The sequence below is a fragment of the Passer montanus genome, unplaced genomic scaffold (genome assembly GCF_014805655.1).
Source record: "Passer montanus isolate IOZ18808 unplaced genomic scaffold, ASM1480565v1 scaffold21, whole genome shotgun sequence".
In the NCBI taxonomy this organism is placed as follows: domain Eukaryota; kingdom Metazoa; phylum Chordata; class Aves; order Passeriformes; family Passeridae; genus Passer; species Passer montanus.
Genome location: NW_024366703.1, coordinates 1656372 through 1673933, shown reverse-complemented (window position 1 = coordinate 1673933; position 17562 = coordinate 1656372). Strand labels below are relative to the sequence as shown.

At 37.3% G+C, this 17562-nt stretch overlaps 1 protein-coding gene across 1 annotated transcript in view; it reads left to right on the top strand.

Moving 5' to 3' along the window:
- FRMPD2 (FERM and PDZ domain containing 2) overlaps positions 1-11907 on the top strand; it is a 54861-nt gene extending 42954 nt beyond the window's left edge. Inside the window, exons 35-43 of the mRNA XM_039709430.1 lie at positions 305-381; positions 1647-1732; positions 2387-2502; positions 4415-4563; positions 6273-6363; positions 6907-7241; positions 8619-8834; positions 9103-9165; positions 9998-11907. Of these exons, the coding sequence (XP_039565364.1) occupies positions 305-381; positions 1647-1732; positions 2387-2502; positions 4415-4563; positions 6273-6363; positions 6907-7241; positions 8619-8834; positions 9103-9165; positions 9998-10069 (1205 nt within the window). The 3' untranslated portion in view covers positions 10070-11907. The remainder of the gene's footprint in view (positions 1-304; positions 382-1646; positions 1733-2386; positions 2503-4414; positions 4564-6272; positions 6364-6906; positions 7242-8618; positions 8835-9102; positions 9166-9997) is intronic.
- Positions 11908-17562: the final 5655 nt, after the last annotated feature.

Genomic DNA, 17562 nt, shown 5'->3' with positions numbered 1-17562 from the left:
GGAATGAGCTGGATTAGGGAGAGCAGATTTAAATTGTTTCATGTTTTTTTATAGCTGCTGTTGACACAGGGCTTTACTTCAATGTATCTTCTGGCAGCCTGAATTATGCTGGCTTCTTTGGTGGTGACATGTGGCATTTGTGCTCTATTAACCCTCCCAGGCATTCACAAGAGGGAGATTCCATGCCAGTTTGACACTGTATCTCAGTGCTCCATCTGAGGTCAACTCCTTTGGACTTAGCAGCAGAGAAAAATGGACCTATATTTTCATGCATTTGATTTTGTTTTTATTTTCTGGTATTCAGCAAGTGTTGGGGAAAGCCTGCAAGCTCAGCCTGTTTTCAGTTTCAAGGAAGAAGGCTCCAACCAAATGTGCAACAAGGTAAAATCAGAGAAGTTTTCAGAAGTTATCAGGCAATGTACTCATGTTTGTTTACAACATGAGTGTGCTGCAATGTGGGCAAGAACCACACTTTCTTAATTAAAAAAAAAAAGTTTAATGTGAGGGAAGTCTGCTGCCATGACTGGAGCTGCTGACATTTGAGTGAGTCAGGATTCCACTGAGACAAGAGCATGTGATGTGTATAATACATATGCTAAAAGGGTGGAGGGAAGAAAGGTTGCATATGCAAGTCTTGTTCTGATTCTTTATAATACTGAAATGAATAATTTATTAATTTTACCATCCTTTCAGTATTTCTAAACCATGTACATTAAAAGATTTTTATTCATCTATCTCCACTACTATTCAAAATTCAAATGCATCTAAATTTCCTTAAACATGGATTTTGAATCTTATAAGTCCTGCAAGACATTCCACATTAAATTTCAGAGCAAATTTTAAAACTGTAAAACTCCTCAGTAAATGTGAGAAAATTAGGTCTTCTTATCCTCCAGAAAACAAATGAAAAACCCAAACCCTGTCTGAAGCAATGTAATTGAACCAGAAAAAGAAAAATGGTAATTTGAACTAAAATTTTAAAAATTATTTTATCAAGTGTTACAGCTGAGAGGAAGCTACTTTCACATACTAACAGCAGATATCCTGCATAATTATTGAAATGCTGGACCTAGTTATTACTCTTTAGGATGCATAAACAGCCACCAGTACTATTGCTTCTATTGCATATGGAGGATCATCAAGGGTCTGCCTTCTGTGTTAATTGAGTGCTTCTTCAGCAGAGCAGCTGCACCCTGCTTCTAATGTTGGAATTGTTGTGTCTAAGATAAAAAAAGGAAATTATTACCAACAGTTCCATCTCAGCTGCTGGCGCTTCCTGCTGCCAAGAACTGGGAGGGAAAGGGTGTGATTCATGATTCCTGTGATTGCATTTTCTTTCTCAGATCAGAGAGGCTATAACAAAGTTTTCAAAGTCAGTCATGCATGCTGAGATACAGAGGTGTCTCTAGACTGTATTGTTCTATTTATTGTTCAGAAACTTACAAATGCAGCTGATAAGGCTTTTTACTCCAACTAGTAACTGCAATACACACTTTCTCCTCAAAGTGGAAACTATTTTCCCTTTCCTTCTTAAGCAAAAGACAGATTTCTGTCAGAAATAATAAAGAAAGTTGATGAAAGTAACTATATTCTTGATGTTTCTGTGTACTGATTTTTCACAGCTTTTTCTTATTTGAAACATGCAGGATGCAGAAAGAACAGACAAATCTCCTCTGCAAGGTCAGCTGGCTGAACAAGACTATAAGGAGCTCATCAGTAACATTTCAGACAGGTAAGTCTTTCAAATGAAATAAAACTAAATTAAAAGAAATAGTAAGGATAAATGATTTGCATATTTCCAGCTCTGTCCTAATACGGTATGAAATGATGGAAACACGGGTCTATTGGAATGCAGCTCCACCTTCAGGAAGAGCTGCTAAACAGCTTCCACACAACTACTAAGACAAGAGAATTGAAGTTTCCAGGTGTAGGGGCTAACAATTGAAATATGTCCTACATGAAATTGGTCTCTAGCTGTGAGAAACCTTACAGCTTCCACACAACTACTAAGACAAGAGAATTGAAGTTTCCAGGTGTAGGGGCTAACAATTGAAAAATGTCCTACATGAAAATGTCTCTAGCTGTGAGAAACCTTAGTTCCTGTCATTTTCGAGAAGCTTTTTATTTAGGATATGCCCTTACTTCTGGAAAAATCCAACAACAATCACATACAAAAAATAGTATTATTCAGTAGCTATATTGTAAACAATACTCCAGACAAAATGCTACTACAGGTCCTTGAACTTATGATCTTCAGAGTTCTGGCTAATTCTTGTAAATAGTTGCTCAATAAAGTTAAAAGTAAGCACAAATAGATTAAACACAAAAACTCTGTATGGTTCAGATTATCAAAGCTTCTGCCGCTTCAACTGACACTGTTTTGCAGGTCACAGAAATGTGCAGAATGTGAAAGCTGCAGAAGAGAAAATCAACAGTCTGAGTCAGGCAGCTGGAACAATGAAGATGATGTTATGCCCCACAGGATTCCTGTTCTACCTAGAAGTAATCATGCAAAAACTTCTCTTGTTTCTCCATCAGTATAGCCCAGCATTTCCATATATCTACACTGAGAACAACACTAGTCCCTTGTATACAAGCTAAGGATTTGCTCTTTCAGTCTAGAAGACCAGAGCATTCAAGACACAATTTTTTACTACTGATGCATAAATAGGCCATCCAAACTTTTGTAATTCTCAAAGGAGACATATATCATGAGGTCTCTCCTCTCCCCCTTACTGTTACCATACAACTTCACAAAAAATGTAAATTAAACACTTGAAAATGCAGAACAAAGGGCCAAATTGTCTCTCAAGACTTTGTCCCCAGAATCCCTGAATTTCACCCCCCATGACAATTTCATTAAAATCTCTAGAACTGATGTGCTTAAGCATGTACTGAAGCACTTTCACAGCTCAGGTGCCAAAGCCCCTCTGACATGCAGAAGAGTTTACAGAAAGAATCTGCCTAATTGTTCCTTTATGAAAATTAAGCTCATTCTGCTCCAAATGAGAATAATTTGCAAAAGGAATCATACTGAAGATGCTGCAGTATCTCACAGATTCTGTGAAATACAGATTGCTCTCTCTCTTCTTGCTTCTTCTCACCTGGTGGAAGCAACGAGTTGCTGATGGCTCTTATTAGAAATAAAACACAGGTAACTCCCTCACACTACCAAGCCTTGCTGGCCAACAAACAGAAGATTATAAACAATCTATCATCTACTACCTGCTCAGAGTTTGGGGTTTTGTAATTCTCCTTGAGAGCTCTATGGGAAATAGTGTGCTCTGTCTGGAGTGGGGATCTCTCTTCACTGGCACCCTCAACTCAATAACAGGAGCCTCTTTGAGGGTTAGAGACAGGAATGCAAACAGGAAAGTGACTTAAAAGCTCAGGCAAGGCAGAGGAAAGTTGTAGCACAGACAAAAACACTGCAAGCACAACTCTATTGTAACAGAAATTAGTTAAGAGTAGGGATGATACCTAACAGGAGGAAAGCAGAGCATTGCTTCTTGTCTTCATCCTGCAACAAACCCCTGGAACACATCAGCAGCTTTTCTTTGAGACAGCTGGTATGTTATCCTTTGCAAACAGTAGCCTATGACTGAAAAACCCAAATTCCATAATTCCTCTGCCTCAAACCATTATTTTTTACATAACAAGCTACTGTTTTTACTCAACATGGTTTTTACTCAACAAAAGTTTTTCTATCACTCCAGTAGAATAGGGATATTTCTGGAGATGCAATGTTTATCTATTTTCCTAATCTGTCGAGTACTGAATCAGAACACACATTTCAGGATGAGCTAAGTAGTAAAACTGAATCCTGACTTAGGTGATCAAAGATAGTTCATATCTTGTTCTTGAAGGGCAGTGTGAGTTAAGATGAGAAGAAAAATATATTTGCTTACTTTAGGAAGGAAGAAGTTGCTGTGATTATTCCTAGCAGTGGAATGGCATGGCAATACTAACTGGCATGGAAGTGTTGGAAACATGAAGATGATTCTCTGTGAAGATGCGGCCAGAGTCTCCTATACCAGAATAAATTAGCATTAAAGTCTCCAATTCTTCAAGAACAGTTTATTTAGAACAGACTGTATTTAGAAACTCTGTGAGGAAATAACTTGCAATAGTTGGATCTGCTTCTAAATAACATGAAATATGGTGCTGGTTGTATCCATGATGTTGACTTATTCTTTCTGCTGTGAACATAAGTAAGTTGAAAATATTTTCTTCCAGTTTTTCATATTTCACTTCCACAATATAAGCAGCAAAATATATATACATACTGCAGCTCCCTAGTTTTTAAAGCCAAGATTCTGCACTATGAACAATAATAATTAAAAAATTATTGATTTTTTGTTATTGTGTTTTGGTTTTTTTTGTTTGCTTTTTTTTTGTTGTTGTTGATACATAGACAGAACCTTTGCTTCTGGAGATGAACTGACTCACTTAATTAACTTGAAACCATCACAGAGTGGAGTAGATCCAAGGACTGGCATAACAGGTCTTATTCAAGGCCTTCAGCTGCGGATTGAGAACCAAGAGGTGCTAAAGGAGTTTATGGTAAACTTTCCTTACTTCTTAAGAGTTAACAGTTCAGCACAGCTAAGAAAGTGACTTTCCATACAGCACATACTGTATGGGATTTTAGCTTGTATATCTTTACTGCATCCTTTTTCTCTGACAATTATTCCTGCCAAAATGGGGTTTCTACTCTGCTGTATGGGTGGTAGTACAGTATTTGCATCTCTCTTTCCATGTATATCAACCTTACACAATTGTCTGTTCAAAGACACTGCCCATGTAGAAGGAAAACAAATAATGTAACATTCACGATGTAGATTAGGAATCACTTTTTCCTAGACTGACTTATCACCCCCTCATATCTGCTGAACATTTACCTAAGAACTATGCTAGGGGCTGCACTTAAGCAAGAAATCCATGCTGCTAAAAATTCACTAGAGTAGAAACAGTTGAAAGGAAAATTTTCCACACAATGGAATGCTCCAGTTATCTAGGGAACTCATTCCCACAAGATGCTGTTATGATGAGGGACTTTGTAATGAAATTACAAAGAAGAAGTAATGTATCTCTACAGATAATGAAAACACATAATTACCTCTGATTGCATATAAATCATGAAAAAAATGTAAAATTAGGAAGGCTTGTAAAATCTCTTGTTTCAGAACATAAACAGGGTATGAAGTTATCATCAAATCCCCAAAGAACAGATTATTTCATAACTCTTCAAGATAGTACTGGATTTTCCTTTAAAGGACATGCTCATTATCAGTGCAATGGATTGCTGCCGCTTTTCCACAGTAATTGCAATGTTATCAGTTTCTTTCACTTGCCTTTATATGTCTGACTTTCTGGGTACAAAATCCCACAGGCTCAAGTATATAGGATTTGCTGACATTCCCTGAAGGCACAAGGGCATCTATTAATTTTCATTCATTACATTCCATTACTGATATAGGTATAGCTTACTATGAGCTCAGTCACATGTCTGCACAGAAAACATAAAGATCTAATAATAAAGTGCTGGTTACCAAAGCCAGAGGATATTTTATCTGAGTAAAAGCTGTAGTAACTGATGCATGTGCTCAAGAACTGTCACAGGTACTTCAGTTCACAAAAATGTATAGTGGCAGAATGTGATGACTGAGCATTGTGCAATGCACAGAAAATAAGCAGAAGAATGAAAAAACATCGAGGTAACACAGAAATGTAATGAAATGAACTTGCATATTCCTGCTTCTGACTACCCTGCATCCAATTCCACTGATTTTGCTCTGAAGTTCTTAATGACTGTATGATTTGCACTTAATATCATTGGTGCTGTTCCCTATATTCATCACTTTCTCCATCACTGAAAAAGCATTCAGTCATTTTTGCACTGTTAATAGTGCAATAGTTAGTGCTTTAATCGTCATGTTATCAATCATAAATGCTGACATTTAGCCAAGACAGTATTCCAAACATCTATAATATAGCAATATACAACAAGGACTTGTAATGATGGGGTCCAAGGATGAGGGTTGAAAATATCACTTGAAAATGCAGAAATATTGTGCAGAGAAGAGAAATTACAAAGCAAATTAAATTCCTTGCCTAGAAGTTTAGAGAAGGAGGTATGGGTTCTCTTCTGTAAGAAGTCTATTTGCCAGTCTTGAGTTATATATAGCAGTAAAGTTTGTTCACACTGACACTGTGAAAGTTGTCTGTTGAGGATGTGAACAACATAGATTGACTATTTATTTTTGATCTAGGCTTTAGAACATGTGAAACCAATAGATGACTGCAGAACTGGCAAAGCACCAGAAAACCAGAATAAAAACAGATACCGAGATATCCTTCCATGTAAGTATGCACAGAAATGAGAACATACATTTGGTAAACAAAGTCATCAAACAAAAACCATGAAAAAATTTTCTGGACCCTTGATGCCTTTCTAAACTGCAGCAACAGGACAACACATGCAAAAATGTGAAAAAATGTGTAGCATCTCTACATATCAGTGATGCAGTATATATATTCTTAGAGGTTCTCCTAGTTTGTAACACCAATATCCAGTGACAACATTCCCATGCAATACATGAGAAGCAGCACTGGGTACACTATTTTGGAACACTGGCAAACAATTCTATAGTAATTAGAAGGCTTTTCACAGTCCTACAGAAGTACCTTAAGAGAAATAAAGTTGCAATGAACCATACAGTTTATCTGTGGGAATTCCTACTTGTAATGATTAATATTAGTGCTACTAGTGTTCTAATTTAGTGTTCTAAAATCCAGAGGCATACTTTTCTGGAGAGATTGAGGTTTCTTATATCCTGAGTGCTGTAGATGGTAGAATCTGTTTCAGATCCACAGCTGAAATAGCATCTTTCTGTTTCTGTACAGATGATAAGACACGAGTTCCTCTGGGAGAAAAGAATGGCTACATTAATGCAAGTTACATTAGAATGAATGTTGGAGAAGAGGAACACTTTTATATTATAACCCAGGGGCCTCTTCCATCCACTATGGGTGATTTCTGGCAAATGGTCTGGGAGAGTGAATCAGATGTGATTGCCATGATGACAAAAGAAGTGGAGCTAGGGCAAGTCAAATGTCATCGATACTGGCCTGAATCTCCTTATAACTCTAAAGAGCTGGCTAATTTCTGTCTCAGGCTACACAATTACCAGATTCTGGAATACTTCATAATTAGAAAAATAGAAATTATCAACAAGCAGGTGAGTTGACTTAATACTTTCATATATGATGAAATTGATTATGTAGTTTACATGAGTGGATACGAGTAGTATTGTTTGCTTCTTCCATAAAATGTGCCCAGTATTTTTTGGGGATGTAAAAATCTGAATAACATGCATGAAATTAGGATTAATGAGGTGCTTTCTTTTTGCTCATTGCATAAGCAATGGATATATTACATATGTTTGGACAAGAACTTCCAAAAATGAGACCTCTAATAGTCACAGAACTGGTATGTTCAGTGTTTTGCAGAATTGTTTACTGTTCTCATCAAATCACATCCCCAACAGAGTAGATTCATATTCTGTAATGGTGGCTGGATGGAAAGATTGGAAGAAGGTGGCTTTCATCCTAGAATTTAGGACAAATGATACATTTTTTTGTTCATGAAAAGACACAAACACACATGAAACTACAAATCTAGCAGCAATTTTTAAGAAACTTAAATACAGAATCCAGGTGGAAGAACAGGAAAACAGGGCAGGTATAAGTCCATCATTCTTGCCTCAATATTAAGTAAAGCTTTGCAAAAATTTCTGCAGGACATATTATTTAGTGGCATAATTAAAAAACCTGTGCCAGACTAAACTTGGTCAAACTTTTCCATCAAGATACCAATTTGAGGAAATTCACCTTATGTCACTGAGTGTGAAGAATTGCAAAGCATTTGATATGAGTCTTCCCAAAAGACTCTTAAAAGGGCAAGATGCAACAGCATATGTGATTATTTCAATGAACACATTAAATTTGCTATGTTAGTACTGAATTAGTAGCAAACTACTACAGAAAGCCACAGGTCTACTTCAGCAGAAATCCATAATTACATTCAAATTCTTCCAATAGTAAAAATCCAGGTAGTTAGCATTCAGATTTTAATGTGTCTGTGAACTGGCAACAAGAAGTGTTGACCCAGGAAAGTTCAATTAACATTACTCTTTATTTTATCTACATTTTATTTATTCTTGTAACCATTTTTATTTGGTTTGCATATTGAGCATCTAATCACAACTTATTTTTTTATATCTGATAGCCATCAGATATTTACAGTTTTACTATTGTGTCTCTCATATTATTACTCTTCTATTAGTAAAGCTTACTTCAGCTACAAAACAGTTTTAGCAAACAGTACTGCAGTGTTCTAATTTCAAAAATGTTTTTTTTTTCTTCCTTCCTAGGCCTGTGTTTCTGGGTGCATTTCTTGAAACCTAAAGAAACTTTAACAGGGTCAACTATGAAAAGCTAAAAAACTGTAAACAAATAATTTAAAGAATGAGGCTGTAGGAAAATTTTGAGTGGAATTCCTTGAAAATTGGTTTTGGAACTGATAATTCTTAACCTTTCTGGTCTCTCTCTTCTAGACAGAAGAAAAGCGCATTATAAGTCATTTGCAATTTACCACTTGGCCAGACCACAATACTTCCAAACTGGCTGAGCAGCTTGTAAAATTTATTTGTTACATGAGAAAAGCTCACAGGACAGGACCTATTATTGCTCACTGCAGCACTGGCATTGGAAGAAGTGGAGTTTTGCTGTGTGTTGAAATTCTTCTCAGCCATATAGAAAAAGATTTATGTGTAAGTATCAAACAGGTCATTGTTAAATTATTAAACAGGTCATTGGTATGGATGTCAACAACATGGTGGGAACATCTTAGAACAGAATAAATCCTCTAAGAATTCACCGTAACAAAATGGAATAAACCCAGCTTTCATTGTTTTAAACAAAGACAGTAACTACAAATATACCATTTCTAAAAGAGTTGTCACAGCTTCCCCATCTGAATATGCTTAAATCTTTCTAACTTACATGTCAACCAAAATAAAAACAATTCTATTCTAACAGTTCAACATCAAGCAGATAGTGAGAGATTTGCGAGATCAGCGTTTTGGCATGATCCAAACTAAGGTAAGTTCTAAATATGCAACTAGATCATTATTTTTTTAAAAGCCTCAATCCGTGATGCAGCTCCATACACTATGATAAAGCTGGGGCTTAAAATACCATTTTAGTATTCTCATTTGAGGAAAACAACTGCCCTCTAGGCTGTCTAGGGGTGTCTAGTTTTAAATATGAAAGTCTGTCCCTTACTGATTAAGTGAAATAAAAGCAAAACAGCAATATAGGACAAATACAACACACCCCCTTTCTTTTTCTAAAGCAAGAAGAAAAGCAAGTATCACAGAAACAGGGATTTACTATAAACCCTACCCTGAAAAATTATACCCTTTAATTGAAATCTTGCTATTGCTGAGTTATCATCACCAAGTAAGCCCTTCCACTCCTGAGCTAAGCCCACTCCTGAAAAGATTTTTCACACAGAAAAAGGACAAGATGCTGCTAACTCACCTTAGACAAAACCAAATTAGTCAATGAGAATAAAAACAAGAGAAGACTTAAGTTCTTCCTATAGGCAAATATTTTAGCACACACTTTGATAGATTTTTCTTTAGGGTAATGATTGAGCATGTGACTAGAATTAAGCAAATATATAAACTTCACTCTCCTAAATGAGAGTTGAGCACATGCTTAAACTACAAAGTTCCTGTACTTTTACCAGTGAGGGAACAAAAAGAACAGGGATTCTCTTAAATATGTACATTTTGTATCCATATGACATAGATGCTGATGTTACAAACATATAACATATAAACATATAATTTCAGCCAGTCCATCCTTCTTTGTCTAGAATTTATGTTGAATGTAAGCAGGTGTTTCACACTGGTGTCTCCACACACAGGATGAGTATTTATTCTGTTATGAAGTTGTGCTGGAAGTCCTTCAGATTGTGCGAGCAATGGATTCCTACTGAATATGATTCCATATGAATATGACTCTTCCTGTTGCTATTCCATTGGACTCCAGAGACTTCTCAGCAACTACTTGATAGAGATGTCATGCCAGCACAAACAAGTGTTATATGTTTTTTTAGATTACAAAGTAATTTAAAAACCTTGCTTAACGTGTCCTGCGCAAGTCATTTGTTTCTTGGCTCAAATATGAAGAAACAGCCAGCCAGCACTGCAACACCGCTGTGTCAAATTGCTATGCACAATTTCTGCATTCTGTGTAATAACATATCCATTGTTAGGAATATGTGTTGGGACTGTATCAAGGATATAGCAGCCTTTAGAATTAGCTTTACTATCCAGAGGGCAACTATAAAGATTTAGAATTCTATTGGTGTTGGGGGAAGAGTAGTTATCCCTCATCTATTGTTGTGCACTGTTTGCTTCTGGACTGCAAATCAGTGTTTACTCGACCAGTTATGCTTTTGCATGGAAGGAATCAATTTGGTGACCTTTGGTTGCTTAAACAATGTAGAACCATCTCCAGCCCATGAGTTTATACCATTATCACCAGACATCTCAAATCAAGAAATTGACAGAAAAAATAGGATGCCTTTAAACCCTGGTAGTCTTCAAAGGAAGAGCATTCTAATAATTGGACAGAATATTAATTTATTCCAGCACTATGAACAGATGTAGATAGCATCAATATTTTCATTCCACATCCATAGAAAAAGAAATGCAATACTAAGCCAGGTGAAACAACTGTGTGTGCGTTGTGGTACACACATACTTTTCATCTTTCCCTAATCCTGTACATTGATGAAGTATCTTCTCATTCTTACCTAGGATCTGAAATATGGGATGTCCTGCTGGTTTCAGTAGGGGCTGAATCAGATCTTTTAATTAAAGAACTCTCTGTACAGTTTATTTTTCTTGTAAAAAGTGTTTCTGTTCGTGTGGGTGGATTTGAACAGAAATCTGCTGTTCAAGGCGTAAGATTGTATTTTTTCCATTTGTTGTACTTCTAAGTCCTTATCTAGAAGGTGGCATATGGAAGTGATTAGATATGCATTAGAAGAGTAACTTGTAAACATAGGAAACTAACAATCTAACTAAATTGTATATATTTTTAAAAGTTATTTGGTTTCTGCAAAAGAGAAAATACTAGGAGGCACTGGGTATAAAACTGCAGTTGAAGCAAGAAAATAAAATAACTATTTATTTTATTACCTGTTACAAATTAGAGGTTTATAATTCAAAAAGAATGGGGTATTAAATAAAAATTTAAATTATGGCTTTAAGAAAAAGCCACTGTAATACGATTATAATTAAGGACAAGGGCCATTTTTTTTCTGCCCTCCAATAGTCTGAAGGCAGTCTCCAATATAGAAATTCAATTATTATGTGAGCCAGATGCTAATTTCAAACTTATTAATAAAGTTTCAGAGCAATGCTAAATAAATCCAGGAGTAACCCTGGATTTATATTGATTTAAACATATACAGAACTCAATGTTTTGTCTTAAATTAATTGAACTTGGTCCTTCCTCGAAACATTACTCTCCATTTATTCTGCATTTATTATCTTTATCATACGAAGATCTGTTCACACAATTCTGTCAAATATCAACAGTCAATGTTTTCCTCATAACTTTTTTACCTGCATTTGTTATTTGGCCTTTCACTTTAATTACTTCACATGTCCTAGGCAATCAATGAATTACACTGTAATGAATGCACAATTCATCTTTTGTACCACAATAATTTAATAAGTTTCCTAGTGAAAATATTTCTGCATTTCATGCAAAGGTGTTTTTTTTCTGTGGCTTAGAACAAGTATTCTGGATTTAGAAGACAATCCTCACAGGTCATTATTTGTACATCATCTTTGCAACTGTTCACAGATGTGTTTGCTGTTTGACATAAGTTTTTCCTGTTTTACAGAGATATTAAAAAGATTTATTGAAACAATCTGCTTAATTTCAATTTATTATTATTTAAAAAGCAGCTGCAATACCTAACTATTAACCAATTTGAGCTCTAGAGAAAATATTTTATTCATGGGGGCGTGTCTTTAAACTTCCTCCAAAGGCAGATTTTGTGATGATGTATAGTGGAATCTGGCCACATCCAGCAGCTGACAAGCATTTCCCCACACACACAACACAACTGAGTGTCCCACCTCTGTGTTCTTTATCCATGCAAAACTCCCTGGAGATCGAGGCTCACTGATATGCATTCATTTGGAACAAAAGATAACCCACTCTTTACAGAGCTCACACTACTTGACAAGTCAGGATAAACTGATAAGAAAGGAAGATCTGTTGTCCTATTTCATTCTTAGGGAAGTGAGGCAGTGGTTAGTGATTTGTCCAAAGTTTACAGAGTTTTGGAAAACTTGGGAACTAAACACAGATGATAAAGTCTCTGATTCTTTGCCTACACACAAAACTATCTTTCCTCAGTCAGAAGGGAGGATCATACTGCTCTGGGTGATTTATGATGAAATATAATTTAGCACATAAAGTGCTCTGACTGGAATTTGCACACACCCTAATATGCCAGAGATGTGTTAAGAGAACCTCAGTCTGTGCCTATGGTCACTATTCTTACTTCAGGAGTGGTATTGAGATCACCCTTTGTGCTCTACCACCAGGTTGCCAATCAGGACAAAGTGCAGTGCAAATGTGAACAAAAAGGGCACATTTATTGAAGGCAGTGCCTGCTATAACAAGCACAGCAAACAAGTAAATATATGCTAGTCCTCAGATTCATACTGTAGCACAAAACCTTGTCAGTCATACTCTGTGTTCAGACAGTAGCTCTGTCCACAGAATGGCACAATTGTAATCATATTTTGGAGAAGTAACTGTTTTACCAGCATTGAGACTGCTGCTAAGCTTTTTATAGCTACCATTTTATCTCAATTTAAAAGCAAGTATAGCAAGGACAACCACTGCCTAGCTGTCAGGTTATGAAATTGAGTTTAGGGGAAAACAAGTATCCAAATTTTTCTATTAACATTTTCATTGAGTTCCATGGACTCAGAACTGCTTCATGCTGATGTCTCCGTGTACTCCAGTACCCCATCTGCAGTGGAAAAGACACCTGAAAATACCCACCCCTGAGAAAATGGGTGTTACTGTCTACAAGAGCATTGTCAGACTTAAATAATTTACTTGTCCTAATATAATAATGTTTCCTTTAAATTTTCTTAGAAAGCCTGAGAGATGAGCCAGTAATTTTTTTCTGTCTTTTCAGTTGAAGTTTATGGCCACACTGAGCAACAGGCCCTTCTGTGACAGAACTAATACAGCAACTGCAGAGGGTCTGCTGAAAAAGAGCAGCAATCACTGCCATCTAGGGGCAAATCGCCACCGCGACAGGGCTAATTGCCCTTGGCACAGACCCACTCCGTGTCTCTTAGCTGCAGAGTAAACACAGCCAGATAAATGGAACAGAGGGCTTGTGGGCAGATTCCACTTGCTAACCGAAATGATGCCACTGTGACTTCTTGCCTATACCTACAAGTGCAGCTAGAAACTCTCACAGGAACATTCTGTTGGATAATAGAAATACTGAATAGAATTATTTTCTCATAAAAAATAATACAATCATTCAAATTACTGAAATGTGGCACCCCTTGCACAGACAGGGTCTGCACAGTGTGTTGCACCCACACTGGATGCTTGCTTGGTGCTGAACAAGTCAGAGCTCCAAACATCTGAAGGAATGTACGTTTATCTATACTATTCTCTCTTCCTTTAAAGTGTTAGCATTAATAAATAGTACTTTAAATGATACTTTGCATAATCTGAGTGTCTTAATTATTGGAACTACATAGGAGCAGCAACTCCAGCTTCAAGATACTCAGTTACTAGTGAAGGACAATGGCATTTCTCACAGCTTAAATCACAAAGCTGGACTCAACATGAATACTGCTTGCAAAGCTGACTAAATATTATTGTGATACTACAAAACACAAGTCAATTGAGCTCTTTACACAGAAAAGAGAGCTCACCCTTGCAGGCTAAGCAGAATGAGAGTTAAGAGTCCACTATTAGATGAATCTGTTAAATGTTCAGTAATGTGTGTGAAGGAAAGGCACAGCTCTTACAAAGATATGTTTAACACTGAAGTGTGGTTTGCACATAATCTTGCATGGGTGTAGCTTTGTAGGGTTAGAATTACAGAAAAGTATTCTGTATTGTCATACTGATAGAATTGTTTTGTCTTGGTCACTTTGTGCACATCAGGAATAACAAACCTCATACATCATTCACGCTTCTCCAGGCCCTACACCATGGAACAACTAACACTGGATCCCAGAACCACAACTCAGAATAGCTGAGATTGGAAGGAAGCTCTGGGAACCGTCCAGTCTAAACCCTCCAACTCCAGCAGTGTCACCTTGAGCTCAGAACCTCATTCACGTGGGTTTGGGTATCTCCAGGATGGACACTCCTTGACATGTCTAAGCAACCTGTTCTGCTATTTGGCCATGCTCAGAGTAAATAAGTTTTTGTCTGATGTTTAAAGGAAATTTCCTGGATTTTAGTTTGTGTCCATGGCATCTTGTCCTGTCTTTGGATACCACTAATAGGAATCTGTTTCTGCTTCTTTACCTCTTTACTTCCTCCCATTTAGGAATTTGTACATATTGATAGGATCCCCCTGAGCATTCTCTTCTCCATGCCAAACAGCCCAAACTCTCAGCTTCTCCTTACACAATAGACATTTCTTAACCATCACAGTGGCCTTAATATACAATTACTCTACACAAGTATAGAGAGATTATAAGATTCCAACCAACAGCTACATCCAACAGCCTACTGAAATTAGGAGATAGAGTTACTGGTGCCAATTGACAAGTGATAGCTGCTGTTTTAATACCACTTAAGGACTGATCAAGGCCTGAGGAAACAATACAGGAGATTAAGAAAATATATAGAGTATGGAGCACATCTTGGATGTCAGTCTGAAATATCTGCCAGCAATCATCTCTACTTTTTTACATAGTCTTAACTGTTCAGTGTCGTCCCATATGAAGTAGGTGGCTATTCAGAATTCACTGCCTTTTCTGCACAGCACCAGTTACACATTCACGCCTGAGGGACAGTGAACTTTTTGCAATCCTGTTCTGAATTATACAGCTATTTAGCTTTCTCATTAAACCATTCAAAAACAAAACCCCAAAAAGCAGTTAAAATGCCTGAGAGCAGTACACCCCCAACCAGGCGACAGACACAATGGGGACTATACAGTAGCTGTCCAGCACCCCAGCTCATTACACAACCTAGCAATTAACTGAGGTTGCCTGTGCTCCCTCCCCTCCCTGCATTTGTTCTCTTGAGAGATGACAATCCCTTCTTCTCCTTCCTGTTCAACACTCTTGGAAAGACATGCCAATGACTGTAGGCTTTCCTTTCCCATCGCACTGCTGTAAAAAGATTCTAACTATTTCCATTGCCACTTCCTTCATGGCTGAAGCAGATTTATTCCAGGCAAGGCACCAGCTGCAGTACCCCTTGGCTCATTCAGCACACCTACCAATAGTTCCCAAGGCAGAAACAACATGCTGTGAGTTTACTTAATGCCAGCACCTTTGGATAAGTGACAAGGACACTATGAGAAATAATGAACATTAGGGAAATGTAGCTATAGCAACACAAGTATTCACAAAGCAAATCCCCACCATGAGCACAAGGAAACTGCTGTAATTGTATTTGTAAAAGTGCTGATAAAGCAGGAGCTTGGGCTACAACATCAGGAGAAGGCATGCCTGGCCGGCAGTCTTACTACAGATGGTAACACATGCAAAAGCACCCCTATAGCAGATAGAAACTTAGTTCACACACTTTCAGAAATGTTGGATGAAACAACAGATCCAAATCTGAGCCTTTGTAAGAAAATCCCAAACTTCCCTCAGCTCTTTATTTTACTGCTTTAGATTTTACTGCAGGTTTAGCACCATGTCATCAAAGGAACCATCCTGATGACACTCTCATGCTGATCAGGAAGCTGCCATTGTTCCAGAAGCAGGAACCTGAACCTTGGTCTCTCATTAACCTATGCTGCTTCCACCCTTTTCTATCCACTGAAAGCAGGCAAAAGTTGTAGTTGAGTATTCAACAGGAACATAGACAATGCTTTCTGACTTATTTTTTTAATCCCAAGATAAAACAATTTAATTACTCTCCAGGAATTTTGACTTTCACTTGATATAAGAAATAAAAAGTTAGTTTATTTAACTTGAAATAGCACTGCATATATTCCTCCAGAACTCCTGGGTTCCTCTCTTCATCATATCTATAACTCATTTTAAGATACGTTCCTTTAACCGTATCATGCCTCATTTTCTTTGTCTACTGCATTGCTGTCTTAAAGAAGATGCACAAGTCACAGGTAATACTTGAGAAGTACTGAGTGAATACTCAAGTAAAAGACAACACAAGACATTAAATACTCTTCGTGCTTGCACTTTTCAGTTACCACACATTCCCCTTCACGTCTGTGTGTGAGTTAGGACACATGTAGCATATATCTCTGTTATTAGGAAATTAGTACTGAATCATTAAGGGAAAAATTTCACTAAGGGAAAGAGTAGGATTCTGCTCAGGTATTATTTGAAAATGGAGTAGGAACCAAGTGTTATTTGACAGTTAGAAATTCTGCTAGTATCACCTAACTTGAGTCACTTAGCATGGACTCAGCATCATTCCCTTTGCCTGACAGCAATTTTAGATCAAAAGACCTAAAACTCTATGGGACTTCTGTTCCCATAGACAGAATCCACACAAAGCCTGGAATGCCAGCAGTGCTGGGATGACCACACCTCTCATCTCAATACAAATACCCAACTCCTTCAGAGCAACATTGCTCTAGGCAAGAGCATCTCCTTCCAGAGCACCTCATGCCAACCCCTGCTGAGATTTTCAATGACATAAAGATATCTCCATCTATTCCTTCTCTCAACAACATTCACTTAGATCCCTGGCTAAAAGCTGGGTGGCTGCTGGGTTATGCTCCTCTGCTAGGCTTGGTCAGTGGCCCAAAAGGTTAAATTATCCTTAGAGTCTTCCCAGGATTTACATAACACTCCTTTGAGCTCTATCAAAGCATCTGATGAAACTCAGTTACTTCCTTGGAGTTCTGAGAAGAACACAGATTAAACCGAGAACACAAACATCAAGTTAGTATGTTAAAAATATCCAATGAATAAAATATCTTTTTCCTTCTCCTTTATCATCAGTTCTCTCTCTTAGTAGTTCCATTAATAGGACAAAAGGTTTACACACCTCACTTCTGATTGTGCATCTTGACTCCCAGTTTTTTGTAAAGTCCTTGAGGAATTCAAAATACAACTAGGCTACCTCCGGGTGGTCAGGACTTCATTGATCAGTGGCCTGTAGCCAGCTGAAGTGATTACAGCCTTGGGCAGAAAAGTATTGTTATCAAAGCTGCTGCTTTCTGTAGCTTCAGCCCAACTTGTCTCAAAATCATTTCACAGCAAA